Source organism: Patagioenas fasciata, chromosome 4, assembly GCF_037038585.1.
Source record: "Patagioenas fasciata isolate bPatFas1 chromosome 4, bPatFas1.hap1, whole genome shotgun sequence".
In the NCBI taxonomy this organism is placed as follows: Eukaryota; Metazoa; Chordata; class Aves; order Columbiformes; family Columbidae; genus Patagioenas; species Patagioenas fasciata.
Window position 1 is genome coordinate 9438820 of NC_092523.1, and position 16058 is coordinate 9454877.

The 16058-nt window shown below is 39.4% G+C and overlaps 1 protein-coding gene across 5 annotated transcripts in view; it reads left to right on the forward strand.

The window, feature by feature from the left end:
* NSD2 (nuclear receptor binding SET domain protein 2) overlaps positions 1-16058 on the forward strand; it is a 103746-nt gene that overhangs the window by 36498 nt on the left and 51190 nt on the right. For 4 of the 5 annotated variants that reach the window (XM_065836148.2, XM_065836147.2, XM_071808481.1 and 1 more), the window contains exon 2: positions 3293-3918. In XM_065836148.2, coding sequence (XP_065692220.1) covers positions 3322-3918 — 597 coding nt within the window. In that variant the 5' untranslated portion in view covers positions 3293-3321. Of the gene's footprint in view, positions 1-10; positions 88-3292; positions 3919-16058 lie in introns of those variants that run through there. The other variant, XM_071808479.1, reaches the window with a different exon arrangement.

The following is a 16058-nucleotide window of genomic DNA, read 5'->3' on the forward strand; positions in this document are numbered from 1 at the left end:
CCATTGGTTGTCCTAGAGATGCGGAGAGCAACTCGCAGGTGAAATCACCAAGTCTCATCTCCTCAGCGGGACTGTATTTGCTTATAGGTACTCACATCTCTCATCTTTGCTCATTATTCTGCCTCTTACTTTAAGCCTCTTCTCATTTGACTCCATTAAATCTTTGTACAAACATGGTCTATTTTCCATATTACATAACCTGCATGTACCGGTTCTGATAATCTTACTGTCTCAAATTACTGCCTGTGTCTTTGTTTTCCCATTTACTGCTGGCCAGGTGCCTTGACGTCCTTTTACCACTTACACTCCTGCATTTGTTGTCCTTCTAGGCCCCAGCGATTTGAAGGGCCTTTTTCAGTGCTTTCAGCTGGTTTTAGTGACCTGTGTTAGTGAGAATTGTTAAATGAACCTTCACTCACTGACCTTCTAGAATCTGTGTGCTGTGTATCTTCAGACATATTAGGCAAATCAGGGTAAACCGTGGAAGTTCAGGGTTTTTCACCATGTGGTCTTCATATTTTTGTGATATGGAATTACTACCCTTAGATTAATTAGGTAGAAACAGAGCAACTCAATTTCTTTAAGCCCTGTCTTTTCACTTAATGTTATTTACTGGTCATTGTAGGCCCTGAGCAGCTTGATCTGCATTGGCCCTGAGGAAGTCCCTCCCAGCCTAAGCTGTTCTGTAATTCTATGATGGTTTTTATCATAGAATACCAGGTTGGAACGGACATCAAGGATCATCTGGTCCAACCTTTCTTGGCAAAAGCACAGTTTAGACAAGATGGCCCAGCAGCCTGGCCAGCTGAGTCTTGCAAGTGTCCAGTGTTGGGGAATCCACCACTTCTCTGGAGAGATGATTCCGATGGCTGATTGTTCTCAGAGTGAAAAATATTTCTCTTGTTCATGTTTTGAAACCCTTAAGCTATCACTTTATTTTTTTAATGCATCCAGTGTTTTGAGAATGAGTATGCCAGTAATGTAGTCTGATTTGATTATTTGTTGCTTTTTTTTTTTTTTTTGGGTTTTCCTGGTCTGCCTCAAGCTCAATGGCTTTCTAGCTTAAATAAGTGATGAGAGTAAGAGATATTATTAAGCAGGACAAAAAACGCTAGTAGAATTATGGATAAAAACAATTACAAAATGCAGATGTCTCGATCTAGAAATCCAGACCCTGGTAAGCAGCTAATGGAGCCATATTAAAAAATGTTTTTCAACTTACCCGTGTGGTTGATGGGCAGGAGGGGAGGTCACAGGAGGCATTTTGGGTGCTGGTCCTGCTGTGGGGAGCTGTGATTGCCCGGTGGGGTGTTGGCTGCTCGGCCGGTCCAGGCAGCCACTGGAGGGCGTCTGTGGCTGCAGAACTGCTGGATTTTCGGATGGAGGGACTGTGGATGCCCAAATCCAGTCTCTGTTTTGCATTCTGGTTTACTCTGTTAAGAATCTGCGGGAAGGAAGTAGAGATTTTGCAACAATTCCGTGTTTTGATTTTTTTTTTAAGGAATTTTGCTGTCATCTCTGTAACCCTAAGTGTCACATGTTCCGTAGCGGGTTTGCCTTTTGGCTAGAGATGTATAGAATTTGTCATCAGTTGTTTCTTAAAATAAACATGATTTCAGTTAAATCTGCGGAATCGCAGCTTGAAACATTGTCATATTATTAATTGGGTTGAGAGTCTGTCTCATGTCCATGTTCTCAGAGATCTTCTGAAAGTACGTGAGGTAATCATATATGAAATTGATTACCCTGAGCATGGATATGGTGATTATTGTGCTGAGCTTTCATAATATTTATGATGGTGTATTTCTCTGTATCATGTGTACACTGGACCTGGTAATACGAACAGTCTATGAATATGAATTTTAAAAACAAAAATTATCATCTTGCCTGGTCTAGGAGCACAGAGGAGTCGTTCTGCCAGATTCATTTGTTCGCTATGACGTTATGGTGTTGAAATAGGCAGAGTTGGATTTTAGAACCCTCAGACAACCTGTCTAGGGCAGATAGTAGTGCAGTTTTAGCTTGTTGGATATTTTCAAATTTCTGTATGGAAAACAGATGTTAGTTGATTGTTGTTATTGAAGAGCTGAAACTCCAACAGTTGCTTTGACTATTTAAATTCTGCACAGTATAGCCACTGGCCTGAAGGATCAGCTGTTTCCCAGTGGGCTGGTGTTCACGATACAAAATGCTCTCTTTTTACTTGTTCTCATAGCCAGAACGCTTTGGGACACGTCTGAAGATCAAGCTGTGGTGTTTCCTTGGGAGATGAGCTTTGGTGAAAGCTCGAGGGCCCATCTGTGGAGTGAGGAGAAGCTGCTGCTGCTGCTGTCCATGGTGCAGTTGCCGCAGTAACGCAGCCTGGGGAGAGTTTACGCTGGCACGACCTCTTAGAAATAAAATCATCTGGTTTATGTTGTTATTAATGATATTATCTTAGGTCTAAGACTTACTGGTTTTAAACCTTTGAGTAATTAGTGTGGGTAAGACTCATGCTGATCGTTAACTGATTGTTAAAATGAAAGCTGCAATTTTGCTCTCTGCTTTTTAAAAATGGATGGTTTATCAGTTATTTTTCCTGGGCCTTTTCATAGTGCATATTAACAGATATTGAAGTATTTTGGTGATTAGGATTGAGGCCCCACTTTGAATACTGTGACCGGTTTTGGGCCACTCATTATAAGAAGGACACTGAAGTACTAGAGGGAGTGGAGAGGAGGCAATGAAGCTGGTGAGGGGTCTGGAGCTCAAGTGTGGTGAGGAGCAGCTGAGGGAACTGGGGCTGTTCAACCTGGAGAAAAGGAGGCCGAGGGGAGACCTTATCACTGTCTGCAACTGCCTGAAAGGAGGCTGGAGCATGGAGGGGGTTGGTCTCTTCTCCTGAGTAGCAAGTGATAGGACAAGAGGAAATGGCCTCAAGTTGTGCCAGGGGAGGTTCAGATTGGATATTTGGAAAAAATTCCTCATGGAAAAGGTTGTCAGGGATTGGAACAGGCTGCCCAGGGCAGTGGTGGAGTCACCATCCCTGGAGGTGTTTAAAAGGCATTTAGACAAGGTTCTCAGAGACGTGGTTTAGTGCCAGAGTTAGGTTGTGGTTGGGCTCAATGATCCTGAGGGTGTCTTCCAACTGAAATGATTCTATGACTCTATAAGCAACACTTCTTTTGCTAAAACTTGAATGTTTTAACACCTTGAGTGTTATATTAGTAGGGAGATATTTATCTGAATACTTGGTAACTTTTGACGTTTCTGTATTATTAAAAATATTCTCTGTCTTTTTGTCTCTATGTAGCAGTGTAAGACTGGAAACATCTGGGCTGAATGGACTTTAGCATCAAAAGAAGTTCTCAACTCTTAACTCGAAAAATTAACTACATCAAAATGAAGCAGGTACCAGAGATCCTTGGAAATACCAATGGGAAAACTCAGAATTGTGAAGTGAATCGTGAGTGTTCTGTCTACTTGGGCAAAGCACAACTGTCTGCCACTCTACAAGAAGGTGTCATGCAAAAATATAATGGCCATGATGCTCTTCCATTTATTCCAGCTGATAAATTGAAAGATCTAACCTCTCGTGTCTTTAATGGCGAGTCTGGGGCCCAAGATGCCAAACTGCGCTTTGAACCCCAGGAAATAAAGGGAGTTGGAACGCCACCCAACACGACTCCTATCAAGAATGGCTCTCCAGAAATTAAGCTGAAAATCACTAAAACCTACATGAATGGAAAGCCTCTTTTTGAATCTTCCATTTGTGGAGACAATGGTGCAGATGTGTCTCAGTCAGAGGAACATGAACAAAAGCCAGCAAACAAGGAGAGGAGAAACAGAAAAAGAAGCATAAAATATGACTCCTTACTTGAGCAGGGTCTTGTTGAAGCAGCATTAGTATCGAAGACTTCAAGCCCCACTGAAAAGAAGGTAGTACTTTTTTTTTTTTTACATTCTTTCTTTTGTTAGGTTTGTTAATCATACTGAGGTTTCATTTGTTCATATGCTAATCTTCGTTTCAGGTTTTTCAATAGGCGCTTCCCACAAACTGGTCACTTTCTGTGATACTTTCTTTGCTTCAACTAAGTACAGATGCAGTCTGGTTCTGGTCCATGTTTCTTGCCTGGACTAGGAGTACCCCATAAATTCTATTTCCATATAAGTAAAATAAGTCTCCAGAGCAAATCAGGGCATGTGGAGTTAGGGGATGTTTGAAACAGAAGTTTCATCTGGACGTGCAACCAGGACCTACCAGGATGTGCACCTGGGCAAGGGACCTGTTGAAAGCTCTTTTAACTGTAGGAGCCTGAGGTATTCTGGCTCCCTAATAACCAGATGTTTCAGGAACAAATAGCTATTTCTCTATTCCCGGTTCTGAATTAAAGAAAAATGTACTCAGCTCTCAGGTGGCTGATAAGCTGGGCTCTTTACCTTCAGATTTTGGCAGTTGGAATGTCATCCCAACCCTTACTTGTCATCTGAAAAGAGCTGGTTTTGCTTGCTGTAACCTAGTGAATTGTATTTGTTGAAAAGGTCTAGATAATTGTATTAAATGTCATTAACTTTTGTGGTCAGGCTCATCTGTTTTTTTTGCTTCCTTTGAACATGAGCAGAAATGGAAATTTCACTTTTAAAAGTTTACTTCACCAAGTTGTAAATAAGAGTGCTGCTGGGAGTCTTTTTCCCACCTTTTCTGGTTTTTGTTGCTAGGCTCCATTTAAAGGAATGTGATTTGCAATCATTTTATCTCGGAGGAAGAAACCTACATAGCAGGGATACTTCTCTGTGTGTGTGTGTGTTTTAAATTTCTCAATGAGCGGTTCAGAATAGTGTTGTATAACAATGTTAAACACTAATGGATGCTTTGGCTAGTGAACAGGTCCTATTTTTATACACCTTAAATGCAAAATGTATGTTATAGTGTTCTGTCAACTGCAGATTTACTAGTTAATATCGATTCTTACTTCCTCCCAAATTCACATGTGCAGAGAGCCGCCACACACATTGCTGCCGTATTACTGATTTGCCTTATTTTCATTAAAACTACTTAATGAATGAGTTTACAGAACTGTGTAAACATTCTTCTAAGTATCAGAAATATTTATCATTTATGATTTGAATATGTTATTCATCCTATACGATCACTACTGATGTTTTCAGGAATTTTGTTCAAGAGTTTGTTTTCTTTAATTTTATTAAGGAGAATGTTTTAGCACTAATTGGTTCAGACGTTTCCAGATCACTATTCAGAGGTAAAAAATATGGGCATAGTCAATAGCTGGAGTAATTATTTGTCCTGTTAGTTGCTAATGAGGATAAATTGGAATAAAAGGTGGTATATTTATTAACATCAAGAACTGTAACATATTAATGTGGAGTCTTTGTTGGGGTTTGGTTGTTTCGGTTTTTTGTTTGTTTGTTTTGTGGTTTTGTTGTTTGTTTTCTTTGTTTTTAAAGAAAGAGAAAATATTTAATACACCTATCTATACAGTTTATTCTGAGGCCTTTTGTGTAGGTTGTCAATTAAGAGTGGCCTTTAATTTTTATTGATGCATGGTTCGTTTAAGACGAAAAGAAAGGTTGGTCTGGCTTCTGAGTTGTCTCTTGGCCAGAAGTGGTCAGGAGAAAACCATCTCAACCCTGTTTCCCAGAGTGCTTGAGACTTGGTGGCTGGAGAGCGATGGGGTTATTGGCTCCTGTGCTGAACCAGTGAGCTGCCAAACTACCAAATCGGGGCACCCACCTGCTTGATCTCAAACTTTGCAATACCATGACCCTGTTCTTTTCAGAGCACTTGAAACAGAGGCTCGCATTCTGCCTTTTTTTCCTTGCATAGTTCTCTTTGGAGCACAAAGGACAAAAGGAGAAGCATTTGAAGGGCACAGGATGTTGACTTATGATTTAACTCCTTGGTTGTAAAAAGTCTGGGGCTTTATTTCACAGAGAGGGTTTGCAACTGTGCAGATTTAAAGTAAAGGAAGAAAAACATAATACTAGGGAACGTGCTGAAAGAGATTTTTTCAAATGTTTGTCCGCATGTAGACTAGTGATATACATGTGTTATCTGTGATTATAACCGTAATATTTTAATATCAGTGTTCTTTGCTTTTAGGCCCCTGCTCTAGCTGTTATTTCATCACCAGCATCCAAAGCCTTAATGTTGGCGCATTGTACTGTGTTTTTTTGTGGCTGCAAAGTGGAAATTAGTGAAATATCCATGGAGTAAAAGCTGATTAATTTTGCACTTAGATACCTGTTTATTGCAGGTTACAAGTTAATGTAGAACCTGTTTGGTTTCATTTCTGGGCTGGTTTCTCTCTCAATTTCACATTGTCCAAGCTCTTACTCTTTTGATTTAGCAAAAATCACCATGGTTCAAATACTGCCTTTTGTGTAAGGTAATTCTATCTCTGCTTGATGAACACAGCAGATTACCGTCTTGCTGAGTTGAGAGGCATATCATTTAACAAATGTTCCAGTGCTCCGTTGTTGGGTTTTCTTGTTGTTTGGCCATTTTTTGTTAACACAAAGGAAGGCTGTTTAAAACTTTTATCTGCAAGTCAGTTTTCAATTGGGATTAAACACGATCTGATTGTCTCTGACATGAGTTAGGTTTCTGTTGATAACTACCATGTTTTCCAGGTCTCCGAGAAACAGCTGTGCTGCTTTCACCTTCCCCAGGTAAAGGAGGGGAAGCAGGACAAGCCGTGGCTCTTTCCTCCCTTCTGTCCTGCTTTTCAGCCTTCTTCCCCCCACCCCAGTGTCTCTCCATCTGCGTTTGCTTTAAAATCTAGGTCTCTTCTAATAAGACCTGGTTTAACAATTTCTATGCCAAGGCGCTACACTGATAGTGGTCTGACACCACCCCCAAATGTTCCATGTTGGTGGTGGTGGTAGATGTTTGAATCGATGCCAAACCTGTGGACTCTGATCACTGCCCACTCGATGGTACTGCCTGTGAGTGTGGCTGTCTGCCTCAGGACAAGATTTTTTGTGGTGGCTGCTTTTTTGAGTCATTGTTTTTGTCAGTTCTCACAGCGCCACCAGTTAGGAATGAGGACTTCCCTACATTTTTTCTTCATTTGATACTTCTGTTAGAAGTGAGACAATCCTATTTGGAGGAGAATGGCAGAGGTTTACTTCATATACGAATATGAAGTAATTCAAGTCTGATCCCTAGAGCAATCCAGAGCTTCTGTACGGGAAATGAGAACATATATCTGCAGCTCTCACGCTGGTGGTCCCAAAGTAGGCCTGTGCTCTCTAACCCTGAGAGCAGCTCAGGATGTGATACTGGCACACTTGAGCTTGTTCTACAGAAGCCACTTTGGGGCTACTGATGGCAGTTTGCCCTTTTGGCGTTGGTTCCTGGCGTGGTTTCCAAGCACGGGTGCAGGAGCTTGGAAAAGCAGCAACGCCGCGTCCAGAGCGAACCTGAAGTCCACACAGTGCTACAATTGCTACTTTTGAGATTCCAGCTGTGTAAGACATACGTGATCCAAAAGCTGTACCTTCTACATAGCTTCTTAGCCAATTTTCTCGTAGCTGTTTTTTATTATAGTATTATACCAGAAACTTGGCAGTTTGTTACTCTTTGCTTGGTACAGCCTATAATGAATTTGCAGCAGCTATGCGGGGGGCAATTGCAAGTTGCTGGAGAAATTCCACTAGTCCTTGTCATGTGTTTCTCTTGCTGTTTCATCTTCACAGAGCAAAACTGTTCTGGCCAACTCCATTATATCTGGTATCTAGGTAATATTTTAGTGCCTTTTCCAGGTAATGGCAGAGATTTAGACACCTAGTAAGGGTAGAACAGAAGCAGTCTGAGGATTATCTGCTGCTTTTTATGCTTTTGTGCTAAATACAGGAAAATGGAGACCACTTAAGGAGGTGATGTTGCTTTGCTGCTTGCATCTAATAAGCAGAAACCAACAAGTTTCCCCTGTAAGACTTGGGAGGTGTGTGCTCATCAAATATTTCATTACCCTGTTACAGCTGTTACAGGCAGATCCTGAGGTGACTTGTGTTGTCACTTCAAAAAAAAAAAATGTAAAGAAAAAATAAAGTCAAATAAAAGCGTCTTTTTCAGAAAGAGAACGTGCTTAATTTTTTGAATTCCTGGTCAAGTGCAATTACTGAACTTGTCATACAATGCGCAGCTAAACCAGCATGGGAGTCAGGATCTGGAGCTTTAGGGTAAAATGAACTCTATTATCTTTTTAATAGCCCGTTCTTGAGGAATCAGGTCCTGTCTTCAGGCGAGTGATAACTCAGGCTGGCTGGCTGATGTCATCAGAATCCCGAAGGAGTAGGGGCAACCCTAAAATATCTTCTGGGTGATCCCCTCAGGAACAAGAGAAATAACTTCTCAGCCTTTTTGGAAGGGTTCCTGAGCTACTGTTTTGCGTTAGCTGTTGTGAAGGATTATGTTTAGCTACGCCTTGAAAACTTGTTTGTGCTAAACAGTTCACGATGTGCAGCAGTAATTGTTACTTTGGAACTTAAAATTGTTTGTTCTTAATGCCTCATTGGAAAAGTATCTTAAAGAACTACTCATGAGTTAAGAAGCACCAAAAAGCATAGAGCGTCAAGAGCGTTCTGGTTTGGGAGGGGACGTTAGAAGCTATGATTATTCTCAGAGTGGCTACAAAATTAATTACAGAAAGCATAAGTATTTGTTCAAGGCTCTCTATACCAGACTTCTTGTTCTTGCATGTAAAAGTGGCTGAATTAAGTACACTTTCTCTGTAAAACTGTCGTCTCAATATGTAATATCTAAATACTTTTTTTTTCTATCTCTTCATAAACATATTGGTGGAAGAATCCCAATGAAATATGAAATAGTATCTTGAAGTGGTGACAGAAATGCTATATATGAATAGCTCTGCCATGTTGGATCAAGGAGCCATTTAATTCAGCACCTCAGCTGGGGGCTGAGGTGCAGCGGAGGATTCATAGTGGAGAGTATGAATGTGGCAAATAATGAAGTGATGCTCATTTTGAATATGTTCAGCCTCCAGCAGTTGGTGACTCAGAGGTTTCTAGAGCTGGTGACTTTCTATTTAATAGCTGTAGACGGCTACATTCATGGAAGAAGACCTCAGGTTCTTTTTTAGCCAGTGTGAACCTCTTGCATCCATGGCATTAAGTAATAAAGCAATAAAAAGAGCTCTTCTTCCTTTTCAGTTTACCACCTACTTGTTTTGCTTGATGCTCTCATAATACTAGAAGTAGAGATCATGAACAAACTTTGCTATTGCTGGTGGGTTTTACAGATTTCTGACAGATCTCTTCAAATTTCAGCTGCAACAGCCCTAGTGTGTTGTTGCACACGTAGGAACCATTCCAGAATGTTACTTCTTGCTGTTTCTTTTTTTTTTTTGAGAAAGAAGGACCAGAATAGTAGACAACGTTCAAGATACAGATGTCTTGTGGATACATACATGTTAATCACTTTTTAAATTTCATTACTTTTCATTATAAATAATACTTAACATTTGATAGATTCTTGGCGGCTTCTGAACACTGAGAGTTTTCTGTGGAAAAAAAGAGCTGACCATATGTAATGTAACTCAAATGCAAAGAATGTCAGCGACTGTTGCTTTGTTTCTTACTCATCTTTGATTTGTGCATTCCAGGACTTTTAACATTTTATTTTGCTCTTTGGGGCGCTGTGATGGAAATGGCAGGTCAAATAAAGTGGTGAGCAGCCCATTTTCCAGAAGAACTAACTTCTCTTTACATCTCAACAGCAGATTGTGTGCTGTAACAGTTTTGAGGTTAATGATACTTTTTTGGGGATAGTTTTTTGGTTTTTACATTTACCAGACTCATTGCACTGGTAGTGTCATGATTGAAATGAATACTCTCATCTCAGCATCTCTTCATATTGTATTGACCATTACTGGTTGGTGTGGCAAGGAATTCACTTATTTTCATTGCTTTTCAGTCTGAGATACGGTGAAACCTTTGTTTTGATCTGCTCAAATGTTACCCAATATAATGCATGTCTGACTTTCGTATTTAGCTGAGAGTTAGGTCTGCAGTTCAGGGTTATGTTACTTGGGTGGATTTACAGGCAGATTTTTTGGGGAAACTTCAATGATCTGTACCACATGTCATTTCTGGCCCTAAGAGCAACCTTTTGTCAAGAAAGAAAGTTGCTTTGTAGTAACCCTTAGGCAAAGTAGCAAAAGCAAAATATTTTGATCTGTCTCGGAACAGTGATATCAGCCTCCTTGACGAGTTCCCTTGTTCTGGACTAGATTTCATGTAGGGCATGTGAACTTTAGAACCTCCAAAAGAGGTCTTTGTTCACATAAACTAATTTTGTCTATGTTTATTATCATGTTTTGTTGTCTTCCTATTATAAATAAATCGACCTCACCCAGCTAACATTCATATTTCTGCTTTTTGCAAATACCTGAACTACCTATGGGAGTTTTTCTCTTGTGCATCATAAAATGGGCGGTAGCTAGAAGTGTAAATTGTCAATAATAAAGAATTAATTATCTTCTCAGAATACAGTTCATAAACATGATTTACTTTTAAGGAGAAGGGAAAACTAGATCTTGTACAGGCCCTTGTTAAACAAGCCCAGGTTCTCTTGTATGAAGAAGGGAACTGAATCTGTGGCCTCATAGCAGCATTTAACACTAGAAAAGCTTTCTTTTGTTTCTTTATTGTTTTGTTTGTTTTGATAAATAGATGTCAACTCAAATGTATATTGAGGATGCCTCCATGAAGTGAAATAATTTGGGATCTTAGTTCTTCTGTGATTGACAGCGCTTTGATCATACACTTCATGACATTTTAATGCAACAACTGCTCTATTTTAATTTTCATATGGGCTTGGGGCATTTCTGGTTGGGGTTTCCCAAGGTGTCTGTGCATCTATATTGGTGAAAATGATGTTTGAGGAGTGTGCTTCAGCATTGCCAAATCAAGGTAATGTCTGTCTGCCTAGGTTTTGGGATTTTTTTTCACCCCATTTGCCCCTAGGCTGATTAACCACTGATACTGTTCCTTGCATTTCATCTCTGAAAACTGAGGACCCGCTAATTACATATAACAACACAACCTGGATGGAAAGCACTTGTGCCTGCCTTTCCCTATGGGACTTCATTCTAAAGGTCTAATCTCAAAGGCAAAGTAGTACTGGGACTATCTCAAATTATTAGTTAAGTAACAGAGCCCCTTTATGCCAAATCAACATTTATTCTCTTTCAGCCTAGACAGATTATTTCAGAAGTGTTTTTGTTGCAAAAAAGTGTAGATGTAAGTATCTGCCTTAACCAGAAAACAATGCTCTGTGAATCTAGTTGCCCATTGGCGGTATTAATCTAGGCTTGGGTTTATCTGTTTTCTACCAAGAATATGTGGATTCAGAGCATCTACCCATGCTACCTTGGATGTTTGTGAGCGTTTTGGGAAAACTCTTCCCTTCTGAATTCTGTAAAGGCATAGGGGAGTGCTAAGGGTAAGGTACAGATTCTGGTCTTGAAAGTATTTGACACCATTGTACAGGCAGATAACAAAATGCATAGGGATATGGCAGTCTGAAAATTTGTAGGTGCTCTGAGATGATTGAGTTTTCATTTTGTTATCCTGTGTGAGATTCATATGGAAATGACTCAGAAATAACCGTTTCCCATGCCAAACTTCCTCATGGTTCCACAGTGCTGCTTTTCCAGACTTCTGTAGCATCTCATGTCCACACTATCAAATACATACCCAGATACCACATCAAAAGTTTAAGCCTTTGGGGGTGGGTGAAGTTGAATATAGGCAGAAATGTTTTTCTAATACTCAGTAGAAGAGGCTTCATTCATCTGACCAGGCCTTATCTAATTCAAATACCCATTTCCAAAACATGGAACCTTTCAATAATAAGCCAGTAATTTAAGAGGTCATCTAAATGTAAATGCAGAAACTCAGTAAAGCAGCTAAAAGAAACTGCTCTCTACATTTTTAAGAAAGATTGAGTGTTGGGAAGTGTTCCAGTACTTGCATCGTATTGGATCTATCTGTGAATGATTGAATCTGTTTCTCTTCAACTCTTTACTCTGAAAAAAGGGTTGTGTCCTAGTTACTAAAATACCATGTTAATTTCTAAAATACTTGCTCATGCAGTGTTTATGTAAAGGAAGGTTGCTGATTTGGATAGACATTTGTTTTTAAATGTAAAAGCATCTTAAGAAAAAAAAATCATCTGCCAGAGACTTGCTAATGAGGGAACCAAAGCCAGAAAAAGAATTGCAGTGTACTCAGGAGTTTAGTCGTTGATTTGAAATACCAATTTGAGCTTTTATCTTGTTTTGAAATCTATAATTCACATTATGAATCCCTGTCGAAATATAAGTGGATTTTTATATTCTTCTGCTTGTTTTCCCTCTTGAAAAGGAGCGTCCTGTGTGGTGATATTCAATGTGCTGTCCGCAAACTGCTTAGATGAGTTTGTGGAAAGAAATGGAGGAAACAAACCTATTGTCACGAAACTTGTATTTGGTTTCAAAGAGCTTCAACTAGCATAGAAATATTTTCAGGGGATCTACAAGTAAAGCAGTGATTTTCTTCAGCCTTTTCTTGTCCTCTTTGTTTTATAACTTTACCATCTAAGCACATGGAAGAAAATGAAATAAATCCTGTTTGTGGCAAGAAAATTCAAACTTAGTGTCTTCTGCAAATGTAATTCTTCACACTGACAGATTCAACCCCCTCTTAGTAATAGCAGAAAAGAAGCAAGTGGTTAGTAATAGAATAAACTAAAAGATAACTTGAAGATATACATTTAACGTAATTGCTCTTGAAATTTGGAAAATTTTAGTTAAATCTTTGGTTTGATATAAAACTATTAGAAATCTGAAAAACTAACAAACTAACCCCCAGCATAGATTGTTCATTTTTTGCTTTGATCTTGACTTCTCACGTCCTCTTCCCCTTCAGTCTTTATCTCACTGTACCATATAATGCACGTTTTACGAGGGTGTTGGGGATTTAATTGTCCAGAGGTTGCTGCAGTGGCCTTTTGAGGGCTGCAGTGTTTGGATGCTCTACTGAAGTGTCCTTTTCAACACAGAGCTTTGCCAACTCACTGCTTCTTTCTTCGTATTTCCTCATCCTTCTCCATTTTGTAGTAATAATTCAGTGTCTTCTCTGCATCTTCTTGCGAGAGTCTGGTTTACTCTTTAGTCTTTTGCCTGAAACATTCTCTCTGTAGACAGTGGTTTGTTGAATATGTAATTACATGGTGTTTTTCCATTAAATAATAAACAGAACATAACAAAGTGGAAAAACTTATTTTTATTCTTAATACATTCAGTTACTTGTGGTTTAGTATCTAAATATACTCCCCCACATCCCAGAAGGTGGGAGCTGTTTGGATAAACATAGGGCCTCCAAGGACTTGTCCTTCTGGGATAAACATTTACTGCAACGTGTGAATTCTAATCTTAAAGAAAAAAAAAGTAATAAAACACTGAAGCAGTTACATTTGTGAGGATACTCTATATTTATAGACAGAATCTTTTAGAATGAGCACTGACCATTTCTTAACAGACTTCAGTTGCCACCCTTTTAGTGTATATTGAAGGTTTTGCATAGATTTTAATCAGCTGTAGTAGTTGCATTTTTTTTGTTTTAAAGTGATTTGCCTTCATGAGGTTTTTGTCCCCAGTCGCAGAGTGAGAAGAAGCTGCTTCTCTGTTCCAAGTGACAGGACATTGCTCACTGGGGGAGTAGCTTCATCCCTCCATCCCTCCATCCATCCCTCTGCCTGAAGGCTGAGCAGGGATTTGTCTTCTGTCAAATTAAATCCTGAATTTTTCAGGTGGTGAGAGCTCTCATAGGAACATAACTGTGATCATGGTTTATCGAGGAAGAAACATTTGGAACCATTGTCCTAGTACATAGTTTGTTTGCTTATTTATAGTTCCCTCATCATCGGTGCATTCGAGTGATGGAACCATGTTACAAAAGTCATATTTTCTGTTATGCTGCTCCTTTTTTTCTCCAGAAAAGCTACCACCACCTGAACCTCTGAAAGGACTGGAGTTTGTCCTGCAACTCTTTCCTTAGTTCATGGTCTTTCCTGATAGGGAGGCAAGAGAAGACAAAACATTTTTAGTTCTATTTTTATTACACAAGTCCATGCTAAAAGATAGAAGTATCAGTGGATGAAACACAGCACAAGTAGCTAACAGGACCAGAAAAATAAGTGAACTTGGTCAACAAGCAATGTTACCTTTTCCACAGTTAAAAAAAAAATCACATTTAACTAAGTTTTTGTGTTCTGACTTTGACTCAGAGTACATTTTAATTGTATTTGTTCTGCTTAGGGACCTTGATGATATTGTTTTAATTTTTTTGTAATGCTACTATGTTGTTCTTATTCTGGAATTCCAGCAGTTTGCATTTACAGTATGACATTCTATTACAGTGCAGTCCAGTGGAAATTCTTTGGTCCAGGGTAGAACTGAATTGAAAATGACAACAGAAAGGGAGATATCAGATATCTGATATCTGCAAGTTGTTTAGCATGTTACATTACACAGAGGAGAGCATTTACTGTCTTCACTTGTCTTAATTGTTCTCTTTTTTTTCTTGTCCAATATTAAATTCTGATGTGTATTCTTCACCAGTTCTCAACATTGTTCTTTGTCTAATCCCTTTTTGACAATTTACAGTTAGATGAAGTTTTTAAAATTATTTCTATACTTTCTAAGTTTTCACAGTGAAATGCTAGCTTTTTGATGCTTCAAGTAATTTGCAATAATTTTGAGGGGTTATAATTCCTTGCACATACGTGCACATGTACACAAAATAAATGATAATAATAATATATCTACCACTGGTTATTTTAAAAGGAATAAAGTTATCTCAGTCTGGCACCACCTAGTAAGCCTTCTAGGTGTTTTTTTAAAAAAACACCTTTTTCCCTTGTTTACAAAACACTCAGCATGGTGTTTTCATGAGAGTCTACAAAGGTAAAGCTCTCAGTACAGTAAAGATGCTGCACTTCAATGCATTTTTCTTTAGTCATTTTAAGATAGTTTTAAACTTTGGTTTACGCTCATGGTATGTTCTTACCATATTCATTAATCAGACCAGGACTAAATGGATACTGACTGGATTATTTTCGTGAAACGTAGGCAAAGTTAATTAAATATCAATGTTTTCTGTGGCCAAACTGCCACTTTGGGCTGATAGAATGCTGACAGCAGCGTCAAAAATTCTTGTCGATCTGCCGGTCACTTGTGAAAATGCTTGTGAGGATGCTGAGAGAAATAACAAACAAATCTGTGAAATGTTAAGGGTTCTTCTCAGTGTATTGCAGCTGCTGGCCCAGCTGAGTTGTTCAGGATGCTGGTGCCCTTCCAGGTGTAATTTCTCACAGAAAAATCCAGTAGCGATAAGGGAATTACTCTGTTCCACACTCCACTCCCCCCTGGACAAAATAAATGTAAAATCTGTCTAGCTGCCTTTCAGAGCAAGTCTTTCATGAGGATACTAATCCAGAAAGGCGGGAATTTCGATGTCTGCCATACCCAGTAGCGCAGAGCCTGTCGAATGGTGTGTGTACCAGTGTTAGGACTGGTCTGTGTGGGAGTCGTCACCTGCTCTCCCAGGCTTTGATTGCCCATTTATGTAACTTCTCTGCAATCTGGTGTTTGAAAGAGCAGAAGAAAAAAAAAAAAAATCCCTGGAATTCCTTCCCAAAGTAGAAAAAAAATATTGATCACAAGCTGTTTCCTTCTGTTTAGCACAGGGGTGTCAGGCTCCTTTTCACCAGGGGCCGCATCAGTCTCGCGGTTGCCTTCAAAAGACCGAATGTAATTTTAGGACTGTATAAATGTAGGAGTAATTATGTTTATACAGTCTGAAAATTACATTCGGCCCTTTGAAGGCAACCGCGAGGCTGATGGGGCCCCCCGTGAAAAGGAGCCTGACACCCCTGGTTTAGCACAACTAGTTTAAAGTTCAGGGCTAAGGTGATTGATTTGGTCCTTATCCTGCAGAGCTTGCATATAATTAAGGAAGGAGAGGGAGTGGATATTCTGCGATTAAATGAG